The sequence below is a fragment of the Neophocaena asiaeorientalis genome, unplaced genomic scaffold, assembly GCF_003031525.2.
Source record: "Neophocaena asiaeorientalis asiaeorientalis breed wild unplaced genomic scaffold, Neophocaena_asiaeorientalis_V1.1 scaffold844, whole genome shotgun sequence".
Taxonomy (NCBI): Eukaryota; Metazoa; Chordata; class Mammalia; order Artiodactyla; family Phocoenidae; genus Neophocaena; species Neophocaena asiaeorientalis.
Genome location: NW_020175044.1, coordinates 157,277 through 173,748, shown reverse-complemented (window position 1 = coordinate 173,748; position 16,472 = coordinate 157,277). Strand labels below are relative to the sequence as shown.

The following is a 16,472-nucleotide window of genomic DNA, read 5'->3' as shown; positions in this document are numbered from 1 at the left end:
TACTTTATTTTTATAGGTTTCAGCTTTAAGATATATGCTTAATAATGATAATTTGTTAAATAATTTTAGAGTTTGCAGCATTAAAGGAAATTCATATATTCCATTAAATAATAGAATTATTTGTTTGTATTAAAAGTATAGTTTTAAAGAAAGTTTCATTTGTAACATTTATTTTATTCTTTAGGTGTAAACAATTACAATTGACTACAATTCGAGCATTCTTTGATCTTATTGATGCTGATACTAAACAAGTATGTATTTTTAAACTAAAAGTTATTTCAGTGAAGTAAAAGCTTTTGTTAGAGCAGTGATAGATTTAATACGTTTTTTTACTTTGATGAAAATAGAAGCCTACACCTTATATTGACTGTAATTAGTTTGAAAATGGAAATATCTGTATTTTTATCTGTAATCTTTGATAACTATTAATAATTAAGAATGCAAGAAAAATGAAAAAGTGAAAGAATACCTTAAATCTTCCTCAGTTCTTCCCCTTTACTGTTTAAAATTTAATATATGTCCTTCTGACTTTTTGTTTTTTACCTTAAGGGAAATACTTATTACAAATATCCTTATGCAGTAGGATCAAAATATCTACATTCATTGAATAACACAAGCTCACCAGAACTTAAATTATGTACCTCTAGAGTCAAACCTTTTCTGTATTGATATTTTACATATAAACTCTCCCAACTGGTGATTTTCTAAGTTGTTCAGTTAGCAGGATACCTGGAAATCATATTACTCATTCATCTCTTTCTTGTCTGCCAGCAGATAAATAGTAATGGGCACCAAGGATTTCAGCAAAATTCAGAGAATTCTAGTAACTTAATTTTTTTTTTCCTGTGAATTGGGAACAGATTGCCATTATTCATCGAAAGCAGCCTTTTACCTCAGGTCACTTTGCAGTGCATCACTGTTCCATAGAAGCATGTTTTGAGAACTACAACTCTGGCTTCTCCTTTTGGAGAAAACGTTCCTTGTATTTTTGGTAATTTTTTCCATTATGGCATATATTTTTGGATTCTTTTTCCTGGAGGCCCCAGTTCTTTGAGAGACTATTATGTGTGGCTTCTTTCTCAGCAAATCTCTGGGTAATGCTTCCTTATCATTGTGTCTTAACCTTGCTCCTAAGCATTCTCTCTTAGGAGTAGGGTAGTGTCTATATTTTTTTCCTTAACCCTTTAGAAAGCTGCATAACTATTATTAGGGAGAATGATAGATATTTAGCTCTCTCCTGAAGAATGCAGTAAACGAGAGACACAAGTTGATCTGTTTTACCACATTTTAAACCACAAGATACCATATTTAAGTTAGTATATTTATTAAAGTAAATCAGCTTCATAGAGTTAACACTGTTAACATTGGAGTCATGGAGTCATGGAATGTAAATGTTTTTCAGTTTTTCAACCTTGTTTTAATTGTGACTATCGCAAATGTGTTTAATCTGTTCAACTATATACAACAGTAGAATCAATTAAAATTTGTATTTGACCAGTTTGTATTTTAAATGACATTTGGTAGGTTTAGGAAAAACCCCATTTCAACTAATGAAGGTATATTATTTAAAAATTATACATCAAACTAATTTTAACAAATCAAATCTTGTTTTCCATTAAATTCTAAGGTGAGAAAATGCTAATACTAGCATGTAATAAATTATAATTCTGGATGGATAAGTACTTTACAGATACATTTTAAGGGACAAATGAGAAATTTTTGACTAATACTGCTAAGAATCAAAATAATATGAAACTGGGCTCTCTTTCACAAACTCAGTGTATATGATATACTAAACTAAATATTAGACAATAAAATGGTAGGATATGATTCCTACTCCTCAAGAAGCATATAGTTGAGGAGGAGAAACAAACATATATACAGGGAAACTAACTCAAAGCATAGTTAGTCCCATGTTAAGAACTTAGAACAGTGCCTGGCCCACAGTAAGTAACTGTTGGCTCTTATTATTATTACGTGAAACAGAGTTTCATTAGGTCATCACAGTGGATATAAAAGGATACAGAATGTATCAATGTTCTTTCTAGATAACTCAAAATCCCAAGAAGAAATTGTCAGTTTTGAATCACCACTTCATAAGACACCCAGCAAAACACTTTGAGGAAAATCCATCAATAATTTCTGACTTAACAGGTCAGTAGTAATAGCATGTTTTAATTTTAAGTAGAGTTTTGAGTATTATTTTTAGGTAAATTTGTCATTAGCAGACAAATTCTTTGAAACTGTGATGCTTCAGGTATTATAATCCTATTATATTTTATTAATTTCCCTATGCTGGTTTCTTATGAGGTTCTTGGCTAAGGAGGGGAAAAGTAAAAAATGTAAAAGTAAAAAGATGTTGCTGATAAAATTTTGTACTGAAAATAACATGACAGTAGAAAAATTTAAAAGCATTAAATGTCTATTCTCTTGACAGCCATGTAAAATAAATTCTATATTATTCTTGACTTAGTTTCTCAGTGTCATTCTTCAGTCTTTTGGTTTAACGGCATATCTTTTGCTGGTACATTTTGTTTTTATATGTATCTGTCATGCTCTACTTAGTTTGGAAAATGAAATATTTGTTTTCTTCTGTTGATACTTCTTAGAGTCAGACATCAGAAAGATTTTAAATGCTTTACATGATCTGAATGCTCCTTGGTGATGAGCATATAGAGAACATCTCATTAGATTTTCTATTTTAAAATAGCCAGTGTTCAGGAAACTGCTTCTTTTTCAAATCCTGTTACGATTGAGAAGGATTCAGTAAAAGAAATCACTTAATGTTTTTTAAAAAGCCAAACAAATTAATTTCTTTTACCTTAGGGACATCTATGTGGGTTCCAGTAAAAGTGTCCAAATGGACCTATGTGGCTTACAATGTAAGTATACCACCAATGGATTTAAAATTTTTTTTCAAGAATATTTTAGTATTTATTTTTCAAAGCTAGACTTTTTAAAGAAGATAACGTTATTTTCCCATACTAAATCAGTTTAGTAATAATTCCTTAATATCTAGTCTGTTCAATTTTCCAGTTTTATCATAACTGTCAAATTTTTTGTTGTTTCTTTGTTTTCCAGTTTGTTTAAATCAGGGTACAAACAAGGTGTACGTATTATTTGTTGATATGTCTCTTATTCCTCTTTTAATATCTAATACTTCCTTCACCCTTTTTTTTCCTTGCAGTTTATTTGTTGGGGAAAAAAAAAAAAAAACTAGTCATTTGTCCTATAGAGTTTCACACAGTCTTGATTTTGCTGATTGCACTCCTGTAATGTCATCCAGTATATTCCTTTCCCTACTCTTTCCTGTGACTTGGTAGCTGGATCTTGGATCTAGATGCTTCATCAGATTCAGGTTTTTGTTTTGTTTTTGTTTTTACTAGACTCTCTCTCTTTTTGTGATGTTAGCAGCTATTGATGAAGAATGCCTAGAGTCATTAATAGGGAGTACAAAAGCAATGAGACTCCGATTATTCCTTCTTCATTTATTAACTGAAACACTATATAGAAAAACTTCTCATCTACTAAATTTATCAAAAGTAGAACAAATTACAAAGGAAAAAATGATAATTCTTTGGATCTTATATTTACTGGTTTTTAGAGTAATGAGTTGGCTCACAAACACCCTCCATCAGTGACCATAAGATGTTTTGGGGGGTTTTTCCTCCAGTGTTATTATGAGCTTAAACATTTTTGTGTTTCTGTCTAAACAAAAATACTAAAATTGTTCTATCTTTGATACTAAAATTGCTATTAAAACTGTTCTGTCCTTGACCAGTGGAAGCCATTTCAAGGTAGGCTCCTGAATCTTTTTGATATAGCTGCTCTTCAGTTGTCTTTGATATTTTCCTCACTGTCTAGTATGAGAAAGTATTTTAGCTCATTGTGTATCATCTCCCGTCCCAGACCTTGAATCTGCTTTTTCTCAAAGAAGCTCTTCCTATTATTTGGGAAACAGTATCTGCAAACCATAATTTGGGTACTAGAGATGTTTATGGCTAGTAAGTTAGCATTTCTAAGGCCTTTTCAGTAAACAGAGCTAAGAAATGTATTTTATCTTGGTCATAAGGCCAAAAACCAAACCCAAACAAAAAAAACATGCATTCATACTGATACTTCCAAGACAATTTCAGGTCTACAGAGTTTATACCTGATCTATCTTGCATCTGTATCTTCTTCCCATTCCTAGATTATTGGTTCTCAACAACACCAAGAATGATAGAATTAAAATAATTAATTAGAATAATTATTCATTACTTTATCTGAATTTTTGAATGATGAAATTATCTACTCATAATTTATTGTGTTTTCCCTCTTTTTTTAGGAATCTGATAAGATATATTTTACATTTCCCCTTGCAAATCATAGAAAAATCTACACTCATGTCTATTGTCAGAGCACCATGCTGGTAAGATAATTGATACACTTTATGTAAATTTAAAAGGCTAACTGTTGTTTATTTTTAAGATTCAACTAGTATCTAGTAGGTATCATCTTTAGCTATGAACTATTATTAAATCTAATTAGTTGAAAAACATTTATCTGGAACAGAGTATTGATTGAAAAGTACTAATCAAAATGCTTCTGTAACTGATAATATATCTATACTATTAGCTTGTACCTTTGCCTCTAGTTTAGGTTTTTCTACTTTAGTTTCACTATGTTTAGGTTGAAGGAATTCAGTTCAGAGCTCCTTTAATTCTAAAATTCTATTAGTATTTTAAAGAATAGATATATTTAAGCAAAGCTATCCTTTGTTTTATAAAGTAAATCCTGTTTTTCCCATGGCTTCCATACTCAAATTTGCAGTACTTTTTATACCAAATATTCTCTAAAATAGTATAGTAACTTTTTGTTATAGTGTTGTCTAGACTTACAGTATCAGTATGATGATTTTGTTTGTGTATTTCTTTTTAATGAGTACCTACTATGCTAGAAATATGTTAGATGCTTTAGCATTCTTTTGTTATATTAGGTCTGTTTAAGTAATAATTTATCAGCACTTCTTACTTTCAGGAATTTGTTTCCCAATTTGGGTTCCTTTCTCTCTATTCTGATTTTTTTCCCCTCATGTCCTAGGATTCTTCACTTTATATTTGCATCTTTCATAATTTAAGTTCCCTCGTTTCCCTTTTGTTGGATTATTTGTATTTTTTAGGACTAGGATCTAATATATTACTTAGTTGGTTGATACCACCATTTGATATATAGTAAAGCCTTTAGAAAAGATGGTAGGCAGGCACTGTGGGCTAGGTGCTAATGAATACTAATTTTAGTGGAATTGCCACAGTTTTGCGTCTCTCACCAGAGACAGACTACCATCTCTCAGCCTAAAATTTGGATGGGTAGTTTATCCTAAGAGAATCTGGCCGTGAGAGTGATGGCTTAAAATAGCCACACTCCTACTAAATTCCAAATCATAATGTCAGTATTATATTGAGAAAAATCCTTGCCAAAGTGCAAATTATCCATTTGGCTTATTGGAGGATCCCTTTTCTGTAATTAAGGTCCATGGGCGAAGTATTACTAGTCATGTGGAGAATTTGTTTTAAATGTTTTCAATTTTTATCATAGAAGTTTTCAAACATACAAAAGTAGAGAGAGAATATAATAAATTCATACTTAACCATCACACAACTTTAACAGTTATCAATATTCTGCCATTCTTACTTGATTCATCCCTTCCTCACTTTTTTTGAGTGAAGCATTTTTAAAGCAAAATCCAGGCATTTTATCAATATATATTTCAGTATGTTTTTATAACAGATAAGAATTTTACATATTATTATAATACTAATAATATTATATTATAATAATATTATTATATTATTTTATCCAACAAAATTAATTACTTATTCCTTAATATCATGTGGTATCCAGTCCATGTTCAATTTTCCTCTGTTCATTTAAGTTAGTTTGTTTGAATCAGAATCCAAAAAGTACATACATTGCATTTGATTCATATGTCCTATGTCTTTTTTTAACAGCCCCCTTTTTTTTTCCCCCATGCCATACACTTGTTCTGGGTTTAGTTGATTGTATTCTTGTGGTATCTTTTAAAATGTATTTCTATCCATTGTTTTGTGTAAACTGGAAGTTAGATCTAGAATCTTGAATAGATTCATTTTTTTATGGTATGAATGTTTTATAAGTAGAACTGCGTACTTATCATATCGGGAGGTATATAATATCTGGTTGTCCCACTTTTAGTGACAAAAATCAGTGGACTGATATATCAGTGGACTCAGGTCATATTGGCATGATCCATTCATTATAAAGTTCCTAGTCAGTCTTTCACCTAATGATTTTAGCAGCCATCGAGGACATATTTTTTACTGTAGATGGATTTTTTTTTTAGATCTATAAATTTTATAATCAAGTAGCATTTTCTTTTCTGTGCACTTCAGGAGTTAGTAAATTCTGAGTGACTTTTTCTAAGATTTTTAATACAAGTTTTAAAATTAGCTGAGTTAGGGGTGTTTACTAGATGACCTGAAATTGTTCTTTGACACCTTCTAGGTTATAACAACATGGTGTTTTAGGGTGGATTTGAATAATACTTTATTCAGTCTGTTAGTGAATGAATCAGAATTCCCTAGACACCAAAGTAAGTAGTGTGCAGTATTGGCAATTTTCATAAGGGCTGTCTTTGAGTTGCAATAACTGCAAAAACCTATTACAAAAGTGAGTTGGATCTTGAGAGGTTGCTAGATTCTCTTTGTCTAGGCTATGCAGATCTGTTCTGTTGCCTTGCTTTATAATGTCACGTGGTTGTTCTGGTAAACACAAGTAACTGATAAAAGAGTTTACTGAAGTATTTTTGCCAGCAGTGGAGAGTAGAGAAATACCACATTGTGTTTGTTTTCTTTCAGCTTGCTTTTTTGAATTCTTGAAAAATATCTTAAAATTTTATTTAAGCTTGATGAGGGCAGAGGCTATGTCTGCTTGATTCATCATTTTTCTTGAGGGCTTAGCATAATTCCTTGGCCCTGGAATGGACTTTATAAATATTAATTGAATGAAAGGATTGATATTTTTATTGTCCTGTCTGTATACTAAGGAAAAATATATGTAGCTGTCTCAGCAGTGTTTCTCATTCTCTTATGCCCTGGTAGGATTTCAGTAGTTGGATCGTTAGATCTTGGAGCATTGCTCTTACTACTTCATTAAAAGTTAGAGTGAAGATCTTGGGTCATACTGCTTTTAAATGACTGAAGCTGAATACATAATATTGTTAAAATACCACAACCATCTCTGCAGCATTCCCAATCTGCGCTAGTAAAGTAACAACTAGCTTTTAGTCTTAAACCCTTGGAATTGTGCTTCAATCCAAGCACATTCTCAGTTGCATAAAAGTTATCTGCCTAGTAATCAAATGAGAACTTAAATGATAAACTAAAAAGCTGTACTTAGATTATTTTTAATTACTTGGCTCTGGATTTTTTTTTTTTTTCTGTTTGTGTGAAAGTCTACCTCTAGTTGTTCTCTTCTAGTTTTGTTAAAATATAGGTTACTTTCTATGTAAGTACCTAATTAAAGTGTGGACATTGCTGAACTCTAAAAGTGTTGGTTCAGAAATGAAAATTGCTTAACAGTATGCTGTGGAGAGATAACCTATCAGGTTACTCTCTCATACTGCTGCTCCAGGTTACTTGCTTTACCTGTCTATGTTGACATTAGACTTCTTTGCTTCACCTTGACCTGTTTGACTTTTGAGAATATTTTGAATACATTTCTAAACAATAAGTTGTTATTTTATGTTTCCATTGTGCCTACTGACCGTATCATAAACAGTGAAATGCCTGTTTTATATAATTATTTTCTACAATATTTAGTGTGTTTTATTTTGTGTTATTAATCAATAGGATACAAATAGCTGGATTTTTGGCTGCATAAACAGCACTTCTATGTGGTAAGTGTTTTGAACATAAGGCCCTCTGTTCATTTTTCTCAACATAAGATATACTCAAATCACACTTTCAGATGCGCCGGACTCTCAACCACTGCGCCACCAGGGAAGCCCCAGATATTTTTTTTTTTTAAAGCTTAACAGTTTGCTTTTTTCTTTTTAATATAAATTTATTTCTTTATGGCTGTGTTGGGTGTTTGTTGCTGCGTGCGGGTTTTCTCTAGTTGCAGTGAGTGGGGGCTATTCTTCGTTTTGGTGTGCCAGCTTCTCATTGCAGTGGCTTCTCTTGTTGTGGAGCACGGACTCTAGGCGCACGGGCTTCAGTAGTTGTAGCTTGCGGGCTCTAGAGCGCAGGCTCAGTAGTTGTGGCACACGGGCTTATTTGCTTCTCAGCATGTGGGATCTTCTGGACCAGGGATCGAACCTGTGTCCCCTGTATTGGCAGGAGGATTCTTAACCACTGTGCCACCAGGGAAGTCCCACTTCAGATATTCTTAAGCTCATTTTGCTACTAAACTAAATTATAGTATTGATTTTAAAATTAAAAATAAAGAAAATTAACATACTAGTAATTTTTGCAAACATTGATAGTTGCTTGCTCGGAAAAACTACATTTTGTTCCCCAAAGGACTATGTGGATAAAGTGTATTGTGTTAGACCTATTAGACTTGAGTTCATTAGAACTGTCTTTGGTAGGTCTATAGATGGTTTCTTTTTGCTCTGAGGCTCATTTTTAATTTATAATACTTTAATATATTTGTCCTTTAATTATATTTTCGTATTTATTTCCAAGCCGGCAAGGGGTTGATTTATCATGGAAAGCTGAACTGCTGCCAACAATTAAGGTAAATTGTGGATTTAGAATGTTAATATCCAGGTGAAAAAATATTTGAGCATATAGGCATGTACAGTATGGTCTTTGATTAATTCTAGGTATTAAATAAACTTGAAATTTGCTAATATACATTTTAGAAATATTTTCTCTGGAAATACATTTAATGGAGAATAACATGCAATTATTTTTTAGCTTTCAGAGGTGAAAACTATAAGTCATCAATCCGAAATAAAATTAAATCTATATGTTATAGCATCATACTAAGAGATAGATAAATTTTTAAGATTCAATTTGAGGGTTTGTTTGGAATGGTCTGTTTTAAAATATTAAGTTGAATATACTCAGAATTCATTTTGGGGAGGACCTACAGTAGGGAAGTAAGCATCTCAAAAAGACACAAAGCAATTTTCAGTTTCAGTATCATCTGTGGTTAAGCACTTCAGTAACTATTTACTTTTATATAGTACTCCATGGAATTTATTTAATAATTGTTAATGATTTCCTTAAGCAACTGTGGTAGGTCAGCACATCTTTACAAAAGGCTAATTTGCACACTCACAAAATCTATTGTTGAGAAAATAAAACGGTTCTAAAATTTGATGAAAATATCTGTTCTAATTTTCAAATTGTATTTATCATAACTGATAGTCATATGCCAGAGTTGATAGTTTTTAGTCTTCAAGTAAATCTATACTTTACAATATATTGTCATGATGAATACTATATTCATAGGGTTGAATGTGAAGTCCTCTGGTTGGTCGCGATCATCTCCCAACTCCAGTTAGTTATTTGTGCTCATGAATGTTTATTTATCTGTATGTTTAGTCAACTCTGTCCTATACCAATGAGAGGAATGATGACAGGATGAATAATTGCAAGTCACTTACACTTGACTTTGGAATGATTGCAGTTATTTTTTGTGTCACCTTGGTCAGTCTTACTTTGTGCGTGTTCATTCATAAGTGATTTGACTCATAAGAACATTTTTAAGGTCTCTCACTAGTTCTATCCTAACTGTCTAGGCAGGAGCAAAGCAAAAACAGAAGTATTAGGGTATACTTACTGATCAATCATTCATAAGATATATTAAATATTTCCTTGAATTTCCAGATATATTAAATATTTCCTTGAATTTCCAGTTTGGATATCCTTTCCAGTCTGTAATTTAAGAGTTAGGAAGAAATAAATCATAAAAATTTTTTTAATTTTAAATTAAAAATAAATCATAAAAAACCCAATAAAATGTTACTTTGCTACTATTTTTTAAAAATTATTTCTTAAATCATAATATCCTTTTTTTTTTTTAAGTCTCAAAGATTTAACAATATATTCGTCTAGTTCTAGACCCCTGTGTTGTTTTCTCTAAGTGTAAGAAACAGCTGGCTGAGTAGTAGAACAAGTTCTTCCAGCTGCTTACTTTTTTTTTTAAATTTATTTCTTGTATTTATTTTATTTTCGGCTGCGTTGCGTCTTCGTTGCTGTGCGCGGGCTTTCTCTAGTTGAGGCGAGTGGGGGCTACTCTTCGTTGCAGTGCGTGGGTTTCTCATTGCGGGGGCTTCTCTTTGTTTTGGAGCATGGGCTCTAGGCACGCAGGCTTTAGTAGTTGTACATGGGCTTAGTTGCTCCGTGGCATGTGGGATCTTCCCGGACCAGGGCTTGAACCCGTGTCCCCTGCATTGGCAGGCGGATTCTTCACCACTGCGCCACCAGGGAAGCTCCAGCTGCTTACTTTTTTATAGTGGATACTAGAAGAAAGTGCCAGGCGGCATTAAAAGCCTACTGGAATTTAGAGGGAAAACTGGAAGAGAAAAGTTAGAAAATGAGGATTATAATACTCTGCTATCTTAAGCATTCTCAGTTGAAAAGGATTATAATTATTAAATGCAAATAAACTTTTCCATTGTAATGAAAATCAAAATTATATATATATGTGTGTTAGCCCATTTATAAAAAGTACACAAAATTATTTTGCTATGAAGTTGAAGGGAAAGGAAAGATTGAAGTGAAAAAATCTTGTGGGTTTTATTCATATTTATATCATCTCAACAAAGGTAATGTAAGATGAGGGTCATACCACCTTTGGCACCTCTGATGACTGAACTGTTAATAAATAGACGGAATCCTCCAGCAAAGCACTTGTAAATTCGGTTTAGAGCCTTAACAGTATCAGTCATATGGAACTTTTCTGTCATGGAACAATGAAGACAGAAACCACAGCAGACCAACAATTGGGTAAGCCCAAATGGACTTATTGCTAAAAACAAACAAAACAATTAACTTTGAAAAGAAATCTAAGTTAATGAGAAAAATTACCTAGTCACTATTGTGCCTAGATCATACTTGAGCACCACAGCTTTGCCCTACACACAGCAGCAGAACTTGAAGGGTTTCTGACATCCAAACGCTGGTGTTTGATTTTCTGTGTGTGTTGCCTCAGCATTAAGGTCATTTTACCCTTAAAACACTGAAAAATTTCCAAACTTCATATTAACCTTACCTGTCAGTGTAACAATTTCATGAATATTATCTTCCCAAATTCCTACTGACATTGTAACTATATGGGAACTTAACTTTATAAGTAAATGTATTTTGACACACTGATATCGTTTTAAAGTATTCTGATCCTAAAAAAAAAATTCTTGAGGGAAAAAATTATTCTTGAGAATAAATAACAAAAGTTCTCAGTGGATAGCTACACAGAGTAACCATGGTTCTTTCTAATTAATTTATCTTTCATATTGTCTACCACCTGTCTGGTTGGTTTCAGTTGCCTTTAACTTTGGTTTCTGTGGCTCTCTTAAGGCCCTTTAATTTACATTGGAATATGTAAGTGTGTTGCAGAGACTTTGCTGACCAAGTTGAGGTGCAGTCCAGGAGTTTAACAAGCACTCCCAGGTGAATCTGGTCAGGTTGTTTGAGGACCGCTCGTTGACAGTTCTCTTTAGAACCTCTATCCAACTTGCCCACATTGGTGCTTCGGAAGAACAGTGGAGAGTATTAAGTGCAGAAATTTCTTAATGTACACGGATTGTCACAGCATATAACTACTCACACCCCCGCCACATCTACTGTCAGGAAAAAAAAATAAAAGACTTGAAAACTGTATTTGGTGGCCTGGGTTGTCATTAGGTAGACCAGTCTCCAATCTGTTCATTCCTCAAAATGTGGACTGTAAGATAAGGTCTTTAGTTTTAAGAAAGGAATAGATGCTCATTTGGTGAGGTGCATTATTAGCCTTACTGTGTTCATGTCACTTACTGAATAAGTTCCAGGGAATGATGTTCATACACATCATTAGCCAGCAACTGTTTATTACTTGGGCTAGATCAGAATCATTTGAGATTAAGTTGCAATTCTTCCATCATATTGAGCATCCATTCGTTCATCAACTATTGAATGCTGTTTGTCATATACTACCAAGATAACTGTAGAAATCATACTGTAACATTATACAAAACAAGTAGATAAATTGTAAGAAACATCAAATCTGGAAATAATTATGTAAAATAATTAAATTTAATGTTAAATGTCATTTATCTTACATGAAGGGATACAGTTCAAGGAATATTTTTGGCAGTCCATATTTACATAATTATTAGAAATTTGACCTTCAGCAGGCTCATTGACCTGAAAATGTAAACATGGGCATTTTATGAAGTACTGAGCATAAAGTTTGAAGTCAGTTTTTTCATGACTTACTAGGTAAGAAATAAATGTTTGTAATTTATCTTTCTTTTAACATGCTTTAAGCTCTATATATCCTGAGAAATAAAATCAGCTTTTTTTCATCCTTTTTTAGTCTCTGACGTTAAGACTTCAAGACTATCCATCTTTGTCTCATCTTGTTGTTTATGTACCATCTATTCATGGAAGTAAGGTAACAAACAAATTAAGGTTGTTTTCAGAATGTTTTGGGGATACTCATGCTAAATATTTAAAATTATTTTTTGATGAATTCTTCAGCTTAGGGCTTATCTGAAACAGTGGCCAGGTTGGTGATCCCCCTAAGACTGTTTAAAGCATTAGGATCATCTACTCTAACTTGAACTAAGCAGAATAAATCCAAGTCTCTTTGTTTCAAGTGGGAATTAGTTCTACTTTATCAGTCTTTCAAAATCTGTTAATTATTTGTTTTTCTTTTTGTTTTTGTTTTTGCGGTACGCGGGCCTCTCACTGTTGTGGCCTCTCCCGTTGTGGAGCACAGGCTCCGGACACGCAGGCTCAGCGGCCATGGCTCACGGGCCCAGCCGCTCCGCGGCACGTGGGATCTTCCCGGACCGGGGCACAAACCCGTGCCCCCTGCATTGGCAGGCGGACTCTCAACCACTGCGCCACCAGGGAAGCCCCAAAATCTGTTAATTATTGAGTACTCTCTTACGTGCAAGACTATGTGCCAGGAATTATAGGAGGCACACAAATGAGAAAGACATGAACCCTGTTCTCAAAAAGCTGGATACTGTTGGGCAGCGGGAGAGAAATATATTTGGTGGCCAGGGAAAGGGTGAGAATGAAAGAGTTATCCAAAATGTATTAAAAAAATCAGAATATAGCAAATCCATGAAAAGTGTTAAAGGGGGAGATATCTCTGATTGATGAAATAAAAAAAGGCATTATTATGAGGTGATATTTAAAATTGCCTTAAAGGATAGTTAGGGTTTTTATAGGTAGAATGAATATTCTAGACCTGGGATATCTAATATAGGAGCCGCTAGCACATGTAGCGATTTAAATTTAAATTAATTAAAATTAAAGTAAAAATTCAGTTCCTTAGTTGTATTAGCCACATTCCAGATGCTCAATAGTAACATCATTGCAGAAAGTTACAATAAACAGCACTGCTGAGACAAAGAAATAGTAAGATCCAAACATGGACAGTGTAGAGTACGTTTGGAAAATAGTGAATAAGTAAATAGTAGTTTTAAAAGGATGGCTACCATGGGTAGAATAGCAGTGGAAGAAAAGTCTGGAAAAGTAGTTAATGGCCATATTCTGGAGGGCCTTGATTGGAAGATTCAGGACTTCATAGAATTCAGGAGTCAGTAGGGAAGTGAAAGATTTTTCACCATAGTAGTAATGGGATCAGAGCTATTTATTTTGGAAAATGAATCTATTTATGGTATAGGATAGATTAGAAAAAGAGAGAACCGGCACCTCATATAGGATTATGAAAGCTTGTACTAGTGAAGTGGGAGTAGAAATAAAAGGATGGTGATTTTTGAGAGAAGTAGGCAGGGAAAGAAGATGATGGAGGTAAAAGACCCTCTACTCCCCTTTCCACATTTCACCCAGCAAACTTACCCTTCAAGATCTAGCCGAAGTGTCCCTTGTTTTCCTTTTCTAGACTACTCCAGTAACCTCTTACTTATTCCCAGGATATTTTGTTTATAACTTCTTTGAGGACTATATTATACCAAGTTATAATTTATTTGTTTACGTCTTTATTGCCATCACCATAGTATGAATTCATTCAGAGTAAGGACCAGATAGGTTTTACTCTACTTTGCATCCTCAACCTTTAGTGACTACCACATAAATGCTCAAAAAAGTGTTTCTTGAATGAGAAAGTTAATGAGATTTGGGGCCAATATCATAGGAAAATTTAAAGGAAAAAAGAAAAGGGGATGTAGTTAGGAGAAGTCTCAAAGATTGAGTCTCACGAGTACCTTATAATGGATTCATTGTTTTGTTTTGCTTAGCTCAAGTGAGAGGTAATTCAGCATCTTCAATACTAAAAGCTCTCTTTAAGGGTTTTTCTTTCAGGTAAGTTGGTTTTGAATGAATTTAACATCTTCCCAAACTTGGAAAGGGCTTCCTTGGTTATTCCAAGAAATTAATGAGCGTTTAGCGAATAGCCAGTCTTAGTGGCCTAATAAATACTTAATGTGTCTTAACGCTCTTTGGAGAGTAACACTGCTGACTCTAGTGTTGCAAACCCAGTCTCACAAGGATGGTAACTTAGGCCTTTCATAATTTTTATGTGTCTGTTATAGCCCATCATCAGAAGGATACATATATTTAAATGTATATATATACATATATATATATTTTTTTTTTCCTGCGGCACGTGGACCCCCCACCGTTGTGGCCTCTCCCGTTGCAGAGCACAAGCTCCGGACGCACAGGCTCAGTGGCCATGGCTCACGGGCCCAGCCGCTCCGCGGCATGTGGGATCCTCCCAGACCGGGGCACGAACCCGCGTCCCCTGCATCAGCAGGTGGACTCTCAACCACTGCACCACCAGGGAAGCCCAGGATACATATATTTAAATAGGCAGTTCAAAATTTTCTTAAGTCAACTAATCATCTTAATATAGTTTTCCAAGTGTAAATATGGATATTACTTGCATTTTTTGATGACGGAAAACAAAATAGTTAAGTCCATTAGAAATTTACTTACATTGTATATTTCAGAGACAGACTCTTGAATTCTTTCTTTTTTGGGTAAGGGTTTATTCCATAAAGAAATGGCCAAATTTTTAAAGCAATAATAAAAGTTGTATTATTTTAAATACCTGTTGAAGTGATTTAAAATTGCTTCCCTGTCTCAGGCAATGTGTCACCCAAAGATACTTGTAAAAATATAATGAATTATCCTGTTTAATAAATGATTTCTCTATAACAGCTGTTTTCTGTAGTGAAAATATCTGACAGTGTTCTTTGCCTTCTAATTAAAGAGGGAAAAATAAAAGCAGAGCCCCTTAGTTTTTTTCTTTTATTCCCTCGTGTGTGTACATTCTAATAGCATTTTCCCTCATCTGTTTTTCATTTTCAAAAACAGTCAAAACTCCACCCAAGAGGCAAACAACATAACACAGCTTAAAATACAATCCAAGGTGTAGTTACTGGAAAAGCCTAGGATAGACCCCACTGACTTTCCACTTATTGTAGACAGCAAACTACTTGCTAGCTACAGTTAGGCATCGGATTAATTTCTTCCTCAGCTCATATAAATAGATCAGAGTAATTTGGTTGGATTGTGGAAATGGTTTTAATGAAACTGTTCTTATTGTAGACAGCTGAGAGCAAGGTTCGTTATGCCACTGTAGAAATGTTATTAGATAAGAAATGCCATTACAGAGATTGCAGTGATGCAGATGTCACATTTAAGTTCACTTTTTTTGAGATAGTGTTTTTTTTTCCTTTGTACATAGTGAATCTCTCTCCCATTTATTATAATCTCTGTTTAGCCTGAAATAATCTTACATGAATAACATTAGCCATCTGTAGATGAATGGCAGTATGTCTCCAAAAGCCTTTTGTAGTCTAATTAGACTGCTGAAACATACTAAATATGCAGTTTTTGAAAATATGTAACAAAATCACATTTCTTTTTGAGTATGAAAGAATTCAGAGATATATTACCTAAATTCTTAATTATCTTGAGTTAATCTTGGCTCTTAATGCTTTGATCCATCATTTATGGTCCCTCTTCTATAAACACCTAAAACTAGCTGCAAGAAGACTTTGCTGTGCATCTGCTCTTACAGAAATGACCCTCTAATAATTTATCTATTAAGTTAAGCTTTGTCACCAAATTCTCTTAGCTTAGCATCTCTCCTTGAGGAATTCATGCCCCCTAAATATAACCAGGGTTAGAGTGTGATAGATAATAGATAATACCTTCTTCAAAACTGAAGTTTATAGATTTTTGTTTTCTACTCAGATATCAAGTGAAGATATTTTACTATAAATTTATTTCTATTTTTTCCTTATAAATCAATGTTTT

The 16,472-nt window shown here is 33.5% G+C and overlaps 1 protein-coding gene across 2 annotated transcripts in view; it reads left to right on the top strand.

The window, feature by feature from the left end:
* PGAP1 (post-GPI attachment to proteins inositol deacylase 1) overlaps window positions 1-16,472 on the top strand; it is an 84,658-nt gene that overhangs the window by 22,338 nt on the left and 45,848 nt on the right. For both annotated transcript variants that reach the window (XM_024763447.1, XM_024763446.1), the window contains exons 7-13: window positions 185-251; window positions 2,049-2,154; window positions 2,827-2,882; window positions 4,328-4,411; window positions 7,869-7,915; window positions 8,706-8,757; window positions 12,547-12,624. In XM_024763447.1, the coding sequence (XP_024619215.1) occupies window positions 185-251; window positions 2,049-2,154; window positions 2,827-2,882; window positions 4,328-4,411; window positions 7,869-7,915; window positions 8,706-8,757; window positions 12,547-12,624 (490 nt within the window). The remainder of the gene's footprint in view (window positions 1-184; window positions 252-2,048; window positions 2,155-2,826; window positions 2,883-4,327; window positions 4,412-7,868; window positions 7,916-8,705; window positions 8,758-12,546; window positions 12,625-16,472) is intronic.